General features: G+C 42.1%; 1 protein-coding gene across 2 annotated transcripts; it reads left to right on the forward strand.

The window, feature by feature from the left end:
* Window positions 1–2,749: 2,749 nt before the first annotated feature.
* LOC109885888 (zinc finger protein 23-like) lies at window positions 2,750–10,563 on the forward strand. 2 transcript variants are annotated; one of them, XM_031820272.1, is made up of 2 exons: window positions 2,750–3,365; window positions 9,112–10,563. In XM_031820272.1, the coding sequence occupies exons 1-2, from the start codon at window positions 3,029–3,031 to the stop codon at window positions 10,203–10,205; spliced, it is 1,431 nt and encodes a 476-aa protein (XP_031676132.1). In that variant the 5' UTR covers window positions 2,750–3,028; the 3' UTR covers window positions 10,206–10,563. The 2 variants fall into 2 exon arrangements, with proteins under 2 accessions (XP_031676132.1, XP_031676133.1); XM_031820273.1 differs by having other exon boundaries at window positions 2,750–3,356.
* The last annotated feature ends 5,273 nt before the right edge of the window (window positions 10,564–15,836 follow it).

Here is a 15,836-nt window from a genome sequence, read left to right on the forward strand (position 1 = left end):
ACATATTTACGCTTTTATGTCGTCGTTGTTGTCTCTCTGTTGAAACTCTCCGTTGGTTAACTTTCCCAGAAGTCACAATGTCTTTCGTGGTTGTAGGTGGTTAGAATGGGTACTTCAGAGTACCATTCAGAAATGTTCTCATAGGGTAGATGCTTCGGCGGTTGTTGGTATTCTCGTTCTAGGTTTACGTCATTTCTAGCTTCAGACTAGTAATTTGTTTTTTCTAGAATTTATTTTACCTTTATTTAACCAGGCAAGTCAGTTAAGAACAAATTCTTATTTTCAATGACGGCCTAGGAACAGTGGGTTAACTGCCTGTTCAGGGGCAGAACGACAGATTTGTACCTTGTCAGCTCGGGGATTTGAACTTGCAACCTTCCGGTTACTAGTCCAACGCTCTAACCGCCTAGTGATCGATAGTGATTGATAGTCTCAGTTTAAACCTTTCCAGCTGTGTAGCCAAAATTACAGCTGTATGGTCTATAGACTTGTAGCCATTCCAACGTGGGGACTCTGTCCCGGCGTTCTCTGACTTATTTTAGGAAGTGGGTTTTATACTCTGTGGAAAAAAGGGGTGGTTCTATTACACCTGATGTAAAGTCTGGACTCACGGGGGGTGTGGCCACTGACCAGTGAAACTTTATAACTAAACAAGTATCTCGTTTAGAAGGCCAACATGACATTACATCTTCTCACAAATAGTTTCATATGAAATCATATTTTTTACACAACATTCAGGTAGAAAACTAATAACTGAGAAATGTACACTTCCAAAGATACAGTTATTCTGTACTACTTCTTCCTGATGTCACAAAATAAAACAACTTTGACATGATTGTTCTTTAAATACCCACGGACCATTCCCACATTCTCAAAATTAGAAATATTGTTTCATCTTTCAATCTTGGGAAATAGAGGTTAGGTTTATTCCCCCTCTCTTTCTGCATGACCAGGGGGAGAGAGTCTCTGCCAGGAATTTATGACCATAAAACTTGTGGTGGGAGAGAGAGAATGAGAGAGGAGGAGCCACGAAAAACACCCCAAAGGACCAGGTCGTGACCCCCCCCCCCCCCCCCCCCCCCCAGAATGAGAGAGCGGTGGGGAGCCACGATATACACCACAAAGGACCACGTCGTGACCCCCCCCAGAATGAGAGAGGGGTGGGGAGACACGATATACACCCCAAAGGGCCACGTCTTGACAGTGTACTAGTCTTCAAACTAAAGGTGTATGAAAATGTGATGACGTTGTTCTGATAACATTGATAAGAGTTGTTGACATGAAGAAGATGCACTTGCTGCCTCATCGATGTATTAATCCACCATGTCAGAGGAAGAAAACACAGGTGCTGATTGTAAAAAGCATTTGATTGATGCAACATTTTTTTTTTTGTCTGAATAAAAATCAAATGTGGAACGCCGCTAGTACACATTCATTATATACACTGAATTACAAAACATTATGAACACCTGCTCTTTCCATGACACAGCCCACCTACACAAGCTACTTTATATTCGTAAAATATTCCAATCAGATTCCACCATTATACCCATTAGTATACCGTGTATTCAGAAAGTATTCAGACCCCTTGACTTCTTCCCAGATTTTGTTACATCACAGCTAACATTGATTCAATCGTTTTTTTCCATCAATCAAAAAAACACAATACCCTATAATGACATCACAATACCCCATAATGATACCACAATACCCTATAATGACATCACAATACCCCATAATGACAAAGCAAAAGCAGGTTTTTATATAAAAATAAATAAATCCAATATCATATTTACAAAGTATACAGACCTTTACTCAGTACTTTGTTGAAACAACTTTGGCAGTGATTACAGCCTTGAGTCTTCATGGGTATGAGGCTTCAAGCTTGGCACACCTGTATTTGGGAAGTTTCTCCAATTTTCTGCAGATCCTATTCTTCTCTGAAGAGTGGCTGGGCCACTCAAGGACATTCAGAGACCTGTCCCGATTCACAATAAACCCCAGGAAGAGTAGCTGCTGCCTTGGCAGGAACTAATGGGGATCCATAATAAACCCCAGGAAGAGTAGCTGCTGCCTTGGCAGGAACTAATGGGGATCCATAATAAACCCCAGGAAGAGTAGCTGCTGCCTTGGCAGGAACTAATGGGGATCCATAATAAACCCCAGGAAGAGTAGCTGCTGCCTTGGCAGGAACTAATGGAGATCCATAATAAACCCCAGGAAGAGTAGCTGCTGCCTTGACAGGAACTAATGGGGATCCATAATAAACCCCAGGAAGAGTAGCTGCTGAGGAGGGAAAACAATGCTCTAACCACCAGGCGAGTCCTTCTCTGCTGCTGGATTCTGACTTGACTCTAAACCCACCATTGGCTTGTGTTGCCAAGGAGCTCTATGTTCAACCCGATCTCTTAGCGTTTGTATTACATTAAAACAAAAAAATGTTTTCCAACAATATAGCAAAGTATTGGAATTATTTAATTTTTGACAGTCATTTTTTTCCCCTCATCTTTATCAAGGGTGTCAATAACTGTAGGTGTTTATTTTGATCATATCTATGTATCTATGTATTATATCTGAACTAATCAATCAACACTTGTTGCTCTTTGTATGTGTTGATATAATATTCATATTTAATGGAGAGGGAAAAAACGTTTCCCTGAACTGCTTTATAATATAATTCAATGAATAAAAGAAAAAGTTTTCCCTCCTCAACTGCGTTTCCTCCCTCCAGACAGCAGATGGCGATATGTGTCTTTCAGGCGATGTTTCTACTGTGACGTATAATCTAGTGGACGGAACGCTTCTTCAACAACTGCAGCCACCTCGGTAGCTCGCTAGACAACAACGTCGGAACATTCAAGTTCTTTAGACAATTTCCTGGTTTAATTTGCAACTATGTTTTAAACATACTTCTGTGTGAAAGAACTAGTTATCCCAGTTAATTTCATATTGACGTTGTTGCTGTTAGCTGTCTGGTTAAGTTAACACTAGTCTAGTCGCTAATGCTAATGAGCTAACATCCCCGACCATGAGTTTACTAAGCTACACTGAGAATTGCTTGACGGAGAAAGGAAATCTCATGGAAGAGGAGACTGTTACCGTCAAGAAAGAAGTAGAAGGTGAGGCTGTTACAGTGAAAGAAGAAGGGGAAGAGGCTTTCAGCGTGAAAGAGGAGGAGGATGATACAGTGAAGGAAGAGGAAGATACCGTTTTTGTAATGAAGGAGGAGGATGGGGAGATGACTGTCACAGTGAAAGAGGAGGAAGACGTTTTTGGAGTGAAGAAGGAAGAGGGGGAGATTACTGTCACATTGGAGGAGGACGAAGAACAGAAGACTGGAGAACTGATTAACACCAGTAAGTACAGTGAGTACTATCTTATAAAACAGGGACATTGATCTGATTAACACCAGTAATTACAGTGAGTACTATCTTATAAAACAGGGACATTGATCTGATTAACACCAGTAAATACAGTGAGTACTATCTTATAAAACAGGGACATTGATCTGATTAACACCAGTAAGTACAGTGAGTACTATCTTATAAAACAGGGACATTGATCTGATTAACACCAGTAAATACAGAGAGTACTATCTTATAAAACAGGGACATTGATCTGATTAACACCAGTAAATACAGTGAGTACTATCTTATAAAACAGGGACATTGATCTGATTAACACCAGTAAGGACAAACTCTGCAGTTAGTGAAATAATGTGTGGTTTTAAAAGACAATTCTACACTTGAATATGTTGTTCTGTAGGTATTGTTATACATCCTCCAGTGATTTGTTGTTGTTGTAACTTTTCCTGTTGAAAAGCTTTATATAAATGTGAATACAGTAAATTACACAAACAAAAGGGTAAACAAATAAAAAATGTTTCGAGCAAAATTAAGTTAACTTTAACTTAAAGGAGTTGGTCTGATGAGAAATGGTGATGTCATTCTTCATTTGCTTGAGGAACAAATAGAGGAACTTGTGTCACGACTTACCTGGACCACCTGTTGAGATGTCATGACTTACCTGGACCACCTGTTGAGATGTCATGACTTACCTGGGCCACCTGTTGAGATGTCATGACTTACCTGGACCACCTGTTGAGATGCCATGACTTACCTGGACCACCTGTTGAGATATGCCATGACTTACCTGGACCACCTGTTGAGATGTCATGACTTACCCGGACCACCTGTTGAGATGTGCCATGACTTACCTGGACCACCTGTTGAGATGTGCCATGACTTACCTGGACCACCTGTTGAGATGTGCCATGACTTACCTGGACCACCTGTTGAGATGTGCCATGACTTACCTGGACCACCTGTTGAGATGTGCCATGACTTACCTGGACCACCTGTTGAGATGTGCCATGACTTACCTGGACCACCTGTTGAGATGTGACATGACTTACCTGGACCACCTGTTGAGATGTGCCATGACTTACCTGGACCACCTGTTGAGATGTGCCATGACTTACCTGGACCACCTGTTGAGATGTCATGACTTACCTGGACCACCTGTTGAGATGCCATGACTTACCTGGACCACCTGTTGAGATGGCATGACATACCTGGACCACCTGTTGAGATGTGCCATGACTTACCTGGACCACCTGTTGAGATGTGCCATGACTTACCTGGACCACCTGTTGAGATGTGACATGACTTACCTGGACCACCTGTTGAGATGTGCCATGACTTACCTGGACCACCTGTTGAGATGTGCCATGACTTACCTGGACCACCTGTTGAGATGTGCCATGACTTACCTGGACCACCTGTTGAGATGCCATGACTTACCTGGACCACCTGTTGAGATGGCATGACATACCTGGACCACCTGTTGAGATGTCACGACTTACCTGGACCAACTGTTAAGATGTCATGATTTATCTGGACCACCTGTTGAGATGTGTCATTACTTACCTGGACCACCTGTTGAGATGTTTCATTACTTACCTGGACCACCTGTTGAGATGTGTCATTACTTACCTGGACCACCTGTTGAGATGTGTCATTACTTACCTGGACCACCTGTTGAGATGTGTCATTACTTACCTGGACCACCTGTTGAGATGTGTCATGTCATTGACTTACCTGGACCACCTGTTGAGATGTCATGTCACGACTTACCTGGACCGCCTGTTGAGATATGTCATGACTTACCTGGACCACCTGTTGAAATGTGTCATGTCATGACTTACCTGGACCACCTGTTGAAATGTGTCATGTCATGACTTACCTGGACCACCTGTTGAGATGTGTCATGACTTACCTGGACCACCTGTTGAGATGTGTCATGTCATGACTTACCTGGACCACCTGTTGAGATGTGCCTTGTGTTCAGTAAATCAGGTGTTAAAGGAGACTACCGCTATAAAGCTTCCATGAGTTTGATCCTCCAAGAAAACGTTAATGGATTAAATGCTTCCCAATATATATTTTTATGGGCGATTCCATGTAAAAGTCCAACTGAGCATGTGCACATATAAAGTTATTCATTTTCAAATGAAACCACATGCATCGTTATCCTTAAGATCTTGGTCTATATGTTGGAGTTCAGGCAAGTTTAAATAGGACATTGCATAAAAATCTTATATTTGTCTAAATTAAACTGGTTAACTTTTTTATATACAGTACCTGCCAAAAGTTTGGACACACCTGTTAATTGAAATGCATTCCAGGTGACTACCTCATGAAGCTGGTTGAGAGAATGCCAAGTGTGCAATGCTGTCATCAGGACAAAGGGGTGGCTATATGCAGAATCTCAAATATAAAATATATTTTGATTTGTTTAACACTTGTTTTGGTTACTACATTATTCCATATGTGTTATTTCATAGTTTTGATGTCTTCACTATTATTCTACAATGTAGAAAATAGTAAAAATAAAGAAAAACCTTTTAATGAGTAGGTATTCTAAAATGGTTGACCGGTAGTGTATTTACAAAAAATATATAAATTCAAATGCCTCACAAAGAAGGTCACCTATTGGTGTGTTTAACAACAACAAGAAGCAGACATGTAATATCCCTTTGAGCTTGAGGTGAAGTTATTAATTACACTTTAGATTAGGACTGGACGATATGGTCAAAATGTTCTATCATGGTATTTTAACATAAATTGACGGTATTTGACTGAATCGTTTTTTAATAATAAAACTTCTACATTTGCTTTATGAGTAGTGAGTGATATTAGGGTGGCAGCACATATATTCCAAGTGATTTCAATTAGTTTTTCTCCATTCTGATTGGTTTATACTGTTCAATTCAACTTCAACCCCCCCCCCCCCCCCCAAAAAAAAAGTCATCATGTTAACCAATTCCTGCATTTGAGATCATTTCCACACCGCCACGTAGGAATGCTCAATATGGGCTAGATATCTGGGCCTTATTTTTAACCAAATCTTGCAATTTGACTTGCGATTTAGAGCAAAACACTTGGGTTAACTGTTGGAATCATGGGACTAGAATGTCTATTCTAATTATATAGTTAGAATATAATAGTGGGCACTTTGAATACAGCGTTTGACATAACAACGAATGAAAATGCCAGGGACGTTGTGACAGGGTAGGAACTAATGTGTTGATAGGTGTTTCCTAGGGGGACCCTATAATCTTTGGCAACATTGAATGTTTTCTCTTAGCTTCTTCATGTAGCTTATTCTTGCTTTTGCGTTGTACCTCTTTTAATTTAGAAGACACTGTTGCTCGAACAACATGCTGATTTAGGTCTACACCGTCACTGGTGTTATCAGGCTGTATTGCTAATTATAATAACTTCCTTATCATTTGCACTCGCTGTATATAGACTTTTTGTTTTCTTTTGTTCTACTGTATTATTGACTGTATGTTTGTTTTACTCCATGTGTAACTCTGTGTTGTTGTTTGTGGTCTCACTGCTTTGCTTTATCTTGGCCAGGTCGCAGTTGTAAATGAGAACTTGTTAAGCCTACCTGGTTAAATAAAGGTGAAATAAATAACATTACGCTTGCTCTTACTCAGTACATTTATTAGCTAAGTTAGCGATTAGCATTAGCGGCTAACAAGATCGAGGAACAATTTGCTAATAAAAGACAAACTAGCTGTTTGCAGATGCAAGAAACACAAGCTAATAGTGTAAGTATATAAAATGCTAGTAGATTTATATTTAAGAAGCAAAGTGACAACTGCATGGTTGTTATCAACCATTGACCATGCAGACTGAACGCAAGTGTCTCGTTGTTGACGAACATCCAAATGCGCTCCTGTGACAGAGGGACGTGGTCTCTGTGGACGTGGGATGTGGAAAGCCGCATAGAGAGAGAGAGATGAGTCAAGTATCGAACTATAAAAATGGACGTTACACACTGCGTATCACATTTTAACAAACCAAACATTCAAAATACCGGTATAGAAGGTCAAGTTAAAAACCCAAACCGGTCCGCGCTTCAATATCGGTATTTCGCAAAAAACTGTATACCACCCAACCCTACTTTAGATCTATCAATACACCCAGTCACTACAAAGATACTTGCGTCCTACCTAACCCAGTTGCCATAGAGGAAGGAAACTGCTCAGGGATTTCACCATGAAGCCAATGGTGGCTTTAAAACAAAAGTTGAATGGCTGTGATCGGAGCTAGAGTATCTACGCTCAAGTTGGGCAACGTTTATGTCCACGTGTAGCCTTCATCTGTAGGGTACACTTAACAATAAATATAAATGCGACATGTAAAGTGTAGGTCCCATGTTTCAGGAGCTGAAATAAAATATTTCAGAAATGTTCCATATGTATCCAACGCTTATTTCTCTCTAATTTTGTGTTTCCATCCCTGTTAGTGAGCATCTCTCCTTTGCCAAGATAATCCATCCACCTGACAGGTGTGGCATATCAAAAAAGCTGATTAAACAACATGATCATTACACAGGTGCACCTTGTGCTGGGGGACAATAAAAGACCACTGATATGTACAGTTTTGTCACACAACACAATGCCACAGATGTCTCAAGTTTTGAGGGAGCGTGCAATTGGCATGCTGACTGCAGGAATGTCCACCAGAGCTGTTGCTAGAGAATTTAATGTTAATTTCTCTACCATAAGCCGCCTCCAATGTCGTTTTTTTGAGAATTTGGCAGTACATCCAACCGGCCTCATAACTGCCGACCACGTGTGACCAGCCCAGGACCAGCTTCTTCATTTAAGACCAGCCTCCCGGACAGCTGATGAAACAGTGGGTTTGCGCAACTGTAGATTTTCTGCACAAACTGTCAGAAACCGTCTCCGGGATGCTCATCTGCGTGCTCGTCGTCCTCACCGGGGTCTTGACCTGAGATTTCTCTGTCAAATCAGTTAGCTGACAGCAGCTAGCTAGCATAGCTTTGTGATAGAGAGGATACCCAGCTGCAGCTATCACCAAGCTATGCTAGCTAGCTGCTGTCAGCTAACTGATTTGACAGAAATACCACCAAGAGAGCATAGCCAGCTGCAGCTATCACCAAGCTATGCTAGCTAGCTGCTGTCAGCGAACTGATTTGACAGAGAAATATTAACTAGAGAGGATTGCCAGCTGCAGCTACCACCAAGCTATGCTAGCTGCTGTCAGCTTGGCTAAACACAAGGTCTAGCCTTTAGCCTACACGTAGAACTGAATTAGAGATGGTGAGTCAGTGAGAAGGGGAGAAGTCCTCAACTTCAAAACGTTATTCTCTTCAGCAAAACTAGCTTACCTCATTTTACTCACTACTAGACTAGAAGAATGGGGTAATAATGTCTAGATTCTTTTTTCCAGGGGAGATTAGTTTATGAATTTCCTGGCTAGGCTATGGGACAGTGGAGATTAGTTTATAAATTGGCTGTGGGATTGTGGAGATTAGTTTATAAATTGCCTGGCAGGTCCTTGGGACAGTGGTTGTATAGGGATAATTCAAATATAATTGTTAACAGGCATTACCCAGGGATCATCATGAATAACTAACGGCTATTAACCAATCAGTATCCACGATCCAAATGTACTGTTTTATAATGAGGGATCTAGTCTCTAGATTAAACCTCATAGGAAGACAGGTTTTATCATGAGGATATTTCATTCAGGTCTCTCAGTTTAACCAAATACTCTTTGTTTTTGGCAGGAAAGAGACCAGCCTCTCACTCTGACAGACGGAAGAGTCCTTCAGGGGAACCAGACACAGAGACTCCCAAACCAGCGAGACGACATCACTGCTCCCTGTGTAATATGAGTTTTAAGTGGTCATGGAAGCTGAAAGAGCATAAAAGGACACACGTAGGAGAAAAGCCATTCCAATGCTCCCAGTGTGGAAAGAGTTTTACTTTGTTAGGGAGCCTGAACAAACATAAGAGAATACACACAGGAGAAAAGCCTTATCACTGCTCCCAATGTGGAAATAGTTTTATGTGGTTAGGGAGCCTGAACAAACATAAGAGAATACACTCTGGAGAGAAACCGTACCCCTGTTCCCATTGTGGAAAGAATTTTAGGTTGTTAGATACCCTGAAGGAGCACGAGAGGACACACACAGGGGAAAAACCGTACCATTGCTCCCAGTGTGGAAATAGTTTTTCCCAGTTAGGGAACCTAAACAAACACAAAAAAATACACTCTGGAGAGAAACCGTACCCCTGTTCCCATTGTGGAAAGAATTTTAGGTTGTTAGATAATCTGAAAGAGCATGAGAGAACACACACAGGGGAGAAACCTTACCAATGCTCCCAGTGTGGAAAGGATTTTACCCAGTTAGGGAACCTAAAAAAGCATGAGATAATCCACTCTAGAGATAAGCCTTACCACTGCGCCCATTGTGAAAAGAGATTTACCCAGTTAGGGAGCCTGAACAAACATAAGAGAATACACTCTGGAGAGAAGCCTTACCCTTGTTCCCATTGTGGAAAGAATTTTAGGTTGTTAGATAATCTGAAGGAGCATGAGAGGACACACACAGGGGAGAAACCTTACCATTGCGCCCAGTGTGGAAAGGATTTTACCAAGTTAGGGAACCTAAAAGAGCATGAGAGGACACACACAGGGGAGAAGCCTTATCACTGCTCCCATTGTGGAAAGAGTTTTATCCAGCTAGGGAACCTGAATAAACATAAGAGAATACACTCTGGAGAGAAGCCTTACCCCTGTTCCCAGTGCGGAAAGAGTTTTACCCAGTTGGGGAACTTAAACAAACATAAGAGAATACACTCTGCAGAGAAGCCTTAACATTGTTCCAAGTTAGGGAACCTGAAAAGGCATGAGAACATAAACACAGTTTGGATAGAGTTTGGATAGAGTTTTAGTTCGGGAACCTAATTGTGGAAAGACATTTTCCCGGACAGAGAATCTGAAATCACATGAGAGCATAGACAAGGCTAGTGTTCTGGCTTATGTTTGAGTGTTGTTTTTATCAAATCTCCCCCAAAAAGTCCTACTTTAGTTTTTTCCTCTTGAGACATGATTACAATTACAATAAAGTTACAATTTAAAATGTGGATTTGATTTTGGATGAACCCTCAGATGTTAATGATATGATTTGGAAAGTTGTAAAATGTAATTATTAAATGGAGGAATATAAAACAGATCCGTGAGCTGATACATTATATATAATAATCCATTTGACATTTTAAAACAGGTTCTCTGGCAGAAAATGCGTATCCGCTAATTACAATCAGGGATTTACTTGCAGGCTAAATTGAAGCGGTTCTCATCAGATAACATGGCACACGTTACAGCCCTATGCTTGTGTTGGTTACAGGACCAGTACACTGCTGTTTCCTGCTTGTGTTGGTTGCAGGAGCAGTACACTGCTGTTTCCTGCTTGTGTTGGTTATAGGACCAGTACGCTGCTGTTTCCTGCTTGTGTTGGTTACAGGACCAGTACACTGCTGTTTCCTGCTTGTGTTGGTTACAGGAGCAGTACACTGCTGTTTCCTGCTTGTGTTGGTTGCAGGAGCAGTACACTGCTGTTTCCTGCTTGTGTTGGTTACAGGACCAGTACACTGCTGTTTCCTGCTTGTGTTGGTTGCAGGAGCAGTACACTGCTGTTTCCTGCTCGGCAAAGATCTCAGAAAAAGTACAAATGTGTCACATACGAAGTAGATGTAAGCCCACAACTCAAATGTATCACATAAGAAGTAGATGTGAGACAACCCAAATGTATCACATAAGAAGTAGATGTGAGCCCACAACTAAAATGTATCACATAAGAAGTAGATGTGAGCCCACAACCCAAATGTATCACATAAGAAGTAGATGGCGTATCTCACATCTACACAAGTGACAAAGTTGATTATTTTCATAGGTTTGTGATATTCCACACAGTTGTATCTAGCGCGGCAGTGAATGGGGGGGAACCCTGTGATGTATCTCTCCCTGAGTGAGAGAGGTGGGCACTTTGACAGAGTCCAACATTGTGTTCGAGGGGTTAGAGACATTTGACAAATTTGCCAATATTCCCCTTCTAGACTGTTGATTCGAGTCCTCCTGACTCGAGATAAACGTCTTTAAAGAACTGCAATACTGCCATCTGTAGGGTGATAATGAGACTGCCATCTGTAGGGTGATAATGAGACAGCCATCTGTAGGGTGATAATGAGACTGCCATCTGTAGGGTGATAATGAGACTGCCATCTGTAGGATGATAATGAGACTGCCATCTGTAGGATGATAATGAGCCTGCAATACTGCCATCTGTAGGGTGATAATGAGACTGCCATCTGTAGGGTGATAATGATACTGCCATCTGTAGGATGATAATGAGACTGCAATACTGCCATCTGTAGGATGATAATGAGACTGCAATACTACCATCTGTAGGATGATAATGAGCCTGCAATACCACCATCTGTAGGATAATGAGCCTGCAATACTACCATCTGTAGGATGATAATGAGCCTGCAATACTACCATCTGTAGGATGATAATGAGCCTGCAGTGAGCCATCTGTAGGGTGATAATGAGACTGCCATCTGTAGGATGATAATGAGCCTGCAATACTGCCATCTGTAGGGTGATAATGAGACAGCCATCTGTAGGGTGATAATGAGACTGCCATCTGTAGGATGATAATGAGCCTGCAATACTGCCATCTGTAGGATGATAATGAGACTGCCATCTGTAGGATGATAATGAGCCTGCAATACTGCCATCTGTATGATGATAATGAGACAGCCATCTGTAGGATGATAATGAGCCTGCAGTGAGCCATCTGTAGGGTGATAATGAGACTGCCATCTGTAGGATGATAATGCGCCTGCAATACTGCCATCTGTAGGATGATAATGAGCCTGCAGTGAGCCATCTGTAGGATGATAATGAGACTGCCATCTGTAGGATGATAATGAGCCTGCAATACTGCCATCTGTAGGATGATAATGAGCCTGCAGTGAGCCACCTGTAGGATGATAATGAGACTGCCATCTGTAGGATGATAATGAGCCTGCAATACTGCCATCTGTAGGATGATCATGATACTAGAATACTGCCATCTGTAGGGTGATAATGAGACTGCCATCGGTAGGATGATAATTAGCCTGCCATCTGTAGGGTGATAATGAGACTGCAATACTGCCATCTGTAGGACGATAATGAGACAGCCATCTGTAGGGGGATAATGAGACTGCCATCGGTAGGATGATAATGAGACTGCCATCGGTAGGATGATAATGATACTGCAATACTGCCATCTGTAGGATGATAATGAGACTACAATACTGCCATCTGTAGGATGATAATGACTGCCTTCTGTAGGATGATAATGAGACTGGAATACTGCCATCTGTAGGATACTAATGAGACTGCAATACTGCCATCTGTAGGGTGATAATGAGACTGCAATACTGCCATCTGTAGGATGATAATGAGACTGCAATACTGCCATCTGTAGGATGATAATGAGACTGCCATCGGTAGGATGATAATGAGACTGCCATCGGTAGGATGATAATGAGACTGCAATACTGCCATCTGTAGGATGATAATGAGACTACAATACTGCCGTCTGTAGGATGATAATGACTGCCATCTGTAGGATGATAATGAGACTGGAATACTGCCATCAGATGTAGGATGCTAATGAGACTGCAATACTGCCATATGTAGGATGCTAATGAGACTGCAATACTGCCATCTGTAGGATGATAATGAGACTGCAATACTGCCATCTGTAGGATGATAATGAGACAGCCATCTGTAGGATGATAATGAGACTGCAATACCGCCATCTGTAGGGTGATAATGGGACTGCAATACTGCCATCTGTTGGATGATAATGAGACTGCAATACTGCCATCTGTAGGGTGATAATGAGACTGCAATACTGCCATCTGTAGGGTGATAATGGGACTGCAATACTGCCATCTGTTGGATGATAATGAGAGTTAAACCTGTAAACATACCATATTCTAAACATTGGGTTTTAGGCTGGGTTTCTGTACAGCACTTTGAGATATCAGCTGATATAAGAAGGGCCATATAAATAAATACATTTGATTTGATTTGGTTCTTTCCACAATCTGGATATTAGGCAATATCAACGTTGTCGGTCCTACATTTTGGTGTTCCTGTAATATAGTCTATTCAATATGGATATTAGGCAATAGCACTGTGTTTGTGTTTAAGGCTGAAGAAAGAGGTAGTTCCTTATTCAATTCACTCTTCAGTAAATTTAGGATTTTAATTTCCTGATCAGCATTTTGTGCCGGAGAACCTGTTTTTAAAATGGAAACGGTTGCTTATGTTTCGAAAGCATGGACCCAGTGTGTATTTCTTAATTATAACCTTCATGAATTTAGTATTTTGGTTTCATTGAGTTAATTTGTGCACCAGGGCTCTATTCAGTCTGTACAGCTGAAGTGTTACAGATTCCGCTATAAAAATATAAAAGGTCATTTCGGATTGAGCCGACACGTGCAGGGTTTACCTTGAATGCATTGCCTTTACATTTCAATCACGCTGTAAAGCTGAACTTGGGCGTAGTGGATTCAATAGAGCCCTTAGTCTTCAAGCTAAAGTTGTATGAAAATGTGATAACGTAGTTCGGATAACGATGATAAGTTGCTGACAAAAAAAACATTTCCTAGCTACTCCATGAATGTTCCCATTGGTATTATTAAAACATTTCCTAGCTACTTTTTGAATGTTCCCATCAGTGTTATTACAACATTTCCCTGCTACTTCATGAATGTTTCCCATTAGTATCCTAGGGTAGCCTAGTGGTTAGAGTGTTAGTAACCGGAAGGTTGCAAGTTCAAACCCCCGAGCTGACAAGGTACAAATCTGTCTGCCCCTGAACAGGCAGTTAACCCACTGTTCCTAGGCCGTCATTGAAAATAAGAATTTGTTCTTAACTGACTTGCCTAGTTAAAGAAAGGTAAAATAAAAAATATTCAACATTTTTGTATCTGAATAAAGATTAAATGAATATTTTTGAACTATGTTAGCCACTAGTGAACATTCATTATCTACATCTATGTACTTACAGAAATGAGTTATTCTGAATGGAGGGCTGGAAGGTAGATAACGTGTCAGGACAGGTCTGAGTGGGTGAATGGAGGGCTGGAAGGTAGATAACAACGTGTCAGGACAGGTCTGAGTGGGTGAATGGAGGGCTGGAAGGTAGATAACAACATGTCAGGACAGGTCTGAGTGGACTGTATACAGCCACATCTATGGGCAGTGCCATGTTAAATTGCCAGAAATCAGCAGATTGTGGTGTTGAGTTTTCACATGGAGAGTGAATCGAAGAGAGTGAGACAACTTCAACAGGAGAAAGAGCAGAATCAGGAGAAGAACAGAGCATTAGAGGAGAGGATCAGACTGTTGGTGGAGGAGAGGTTGAGGGGGATGGAGGAGAGGGTGAGGGGGATGGAGGAGAGGGTGAGGGGGACGGAGGAGAGGTTGAGGGGGACGGCGTGTGACAGAGAACAACCCACTAGAGAGGTGGCCACCCCCACAGAGAAGCCAGCAGAACAGCCCACCTCAGCACCTGACAAAAGTCTCGACACCACAGCAGAACAGTCCACACCAGACCCTGACCATAGAGTCGACATCACAGCAGAACAGACAAACGAAGAACCACAAGCCCAGCGGCTCTCACCCCCTCTGAACACCCCCCCTGTCAGCCACCCTGATAGCCCTTCTGACAACCCCCTCACACCCACTGAGTACAAACACAAGACACAGATTATACTACTTATGGACTCAAATGGGAAATATATAGAAAAAAAAAACATTTTCACAAACACAGTGTGTCTAAACTCTGGTGTCCAAACACCCAGCGTGCCCTTGACCTTCTGTCTGAGGACCAACTAGGTTCACCCAGCCACATAATAATACACACAGGCACAAACGACCTGAGAGCACAGCAGGAAAGGGTGGCCACAGCACTGAAGGGAGTGATTGAAAAGGCTTCTTCTACTTTCCCCAACGCACAAGTGGTTATCTCCACCCTGCTACCACGAAAAGACTTCCACCCTGCCACAATACATCGGGTAAACGCAAGTATTTCCCGTGACTGTGCCTCAAAACCAAATGTTTTCCTGACCCACCACTCCACCCTGGACTTGAACAGCCTCTATGACCAGGTCCACCTCTACAAGGTAGCAGTGCCCACCTTTGCCCGGACTCTAAAGGACATCGCTCTCAAACGTATCCCCAACACTTCACACAGGAGCAACAGATCAATAGACACCCCACCCAGACCAGCGAGACACCCTCCCAGACCTGCAGGACCCCTCCCTGGACCTACACATAGAGGACCCACGCCAAGAGGAATTACATCCAGACCACAGTACACCCAGACACATCCACACCCCCACCCCAACCAATCAACACCCCCCCCACGTCAACCATGCC

This window comes from Oncorhynchus kisutch, unplaced genomic scaffold (genome assembly GCF_002021735.2).
Source record: "Oncorhynchus kisutch isolate 150728-3 unplaced genomic scaffold, Okis_V2 scaffold3202, whole genome shotgun sequence".
Classification (NCBI taxonomy): Eukaryota; Metazoa; Chordata; class Actinopteri; order Salmoniformes; family Salmonidae; genus Oncorhynchus; species Oncorhynchus kisutch.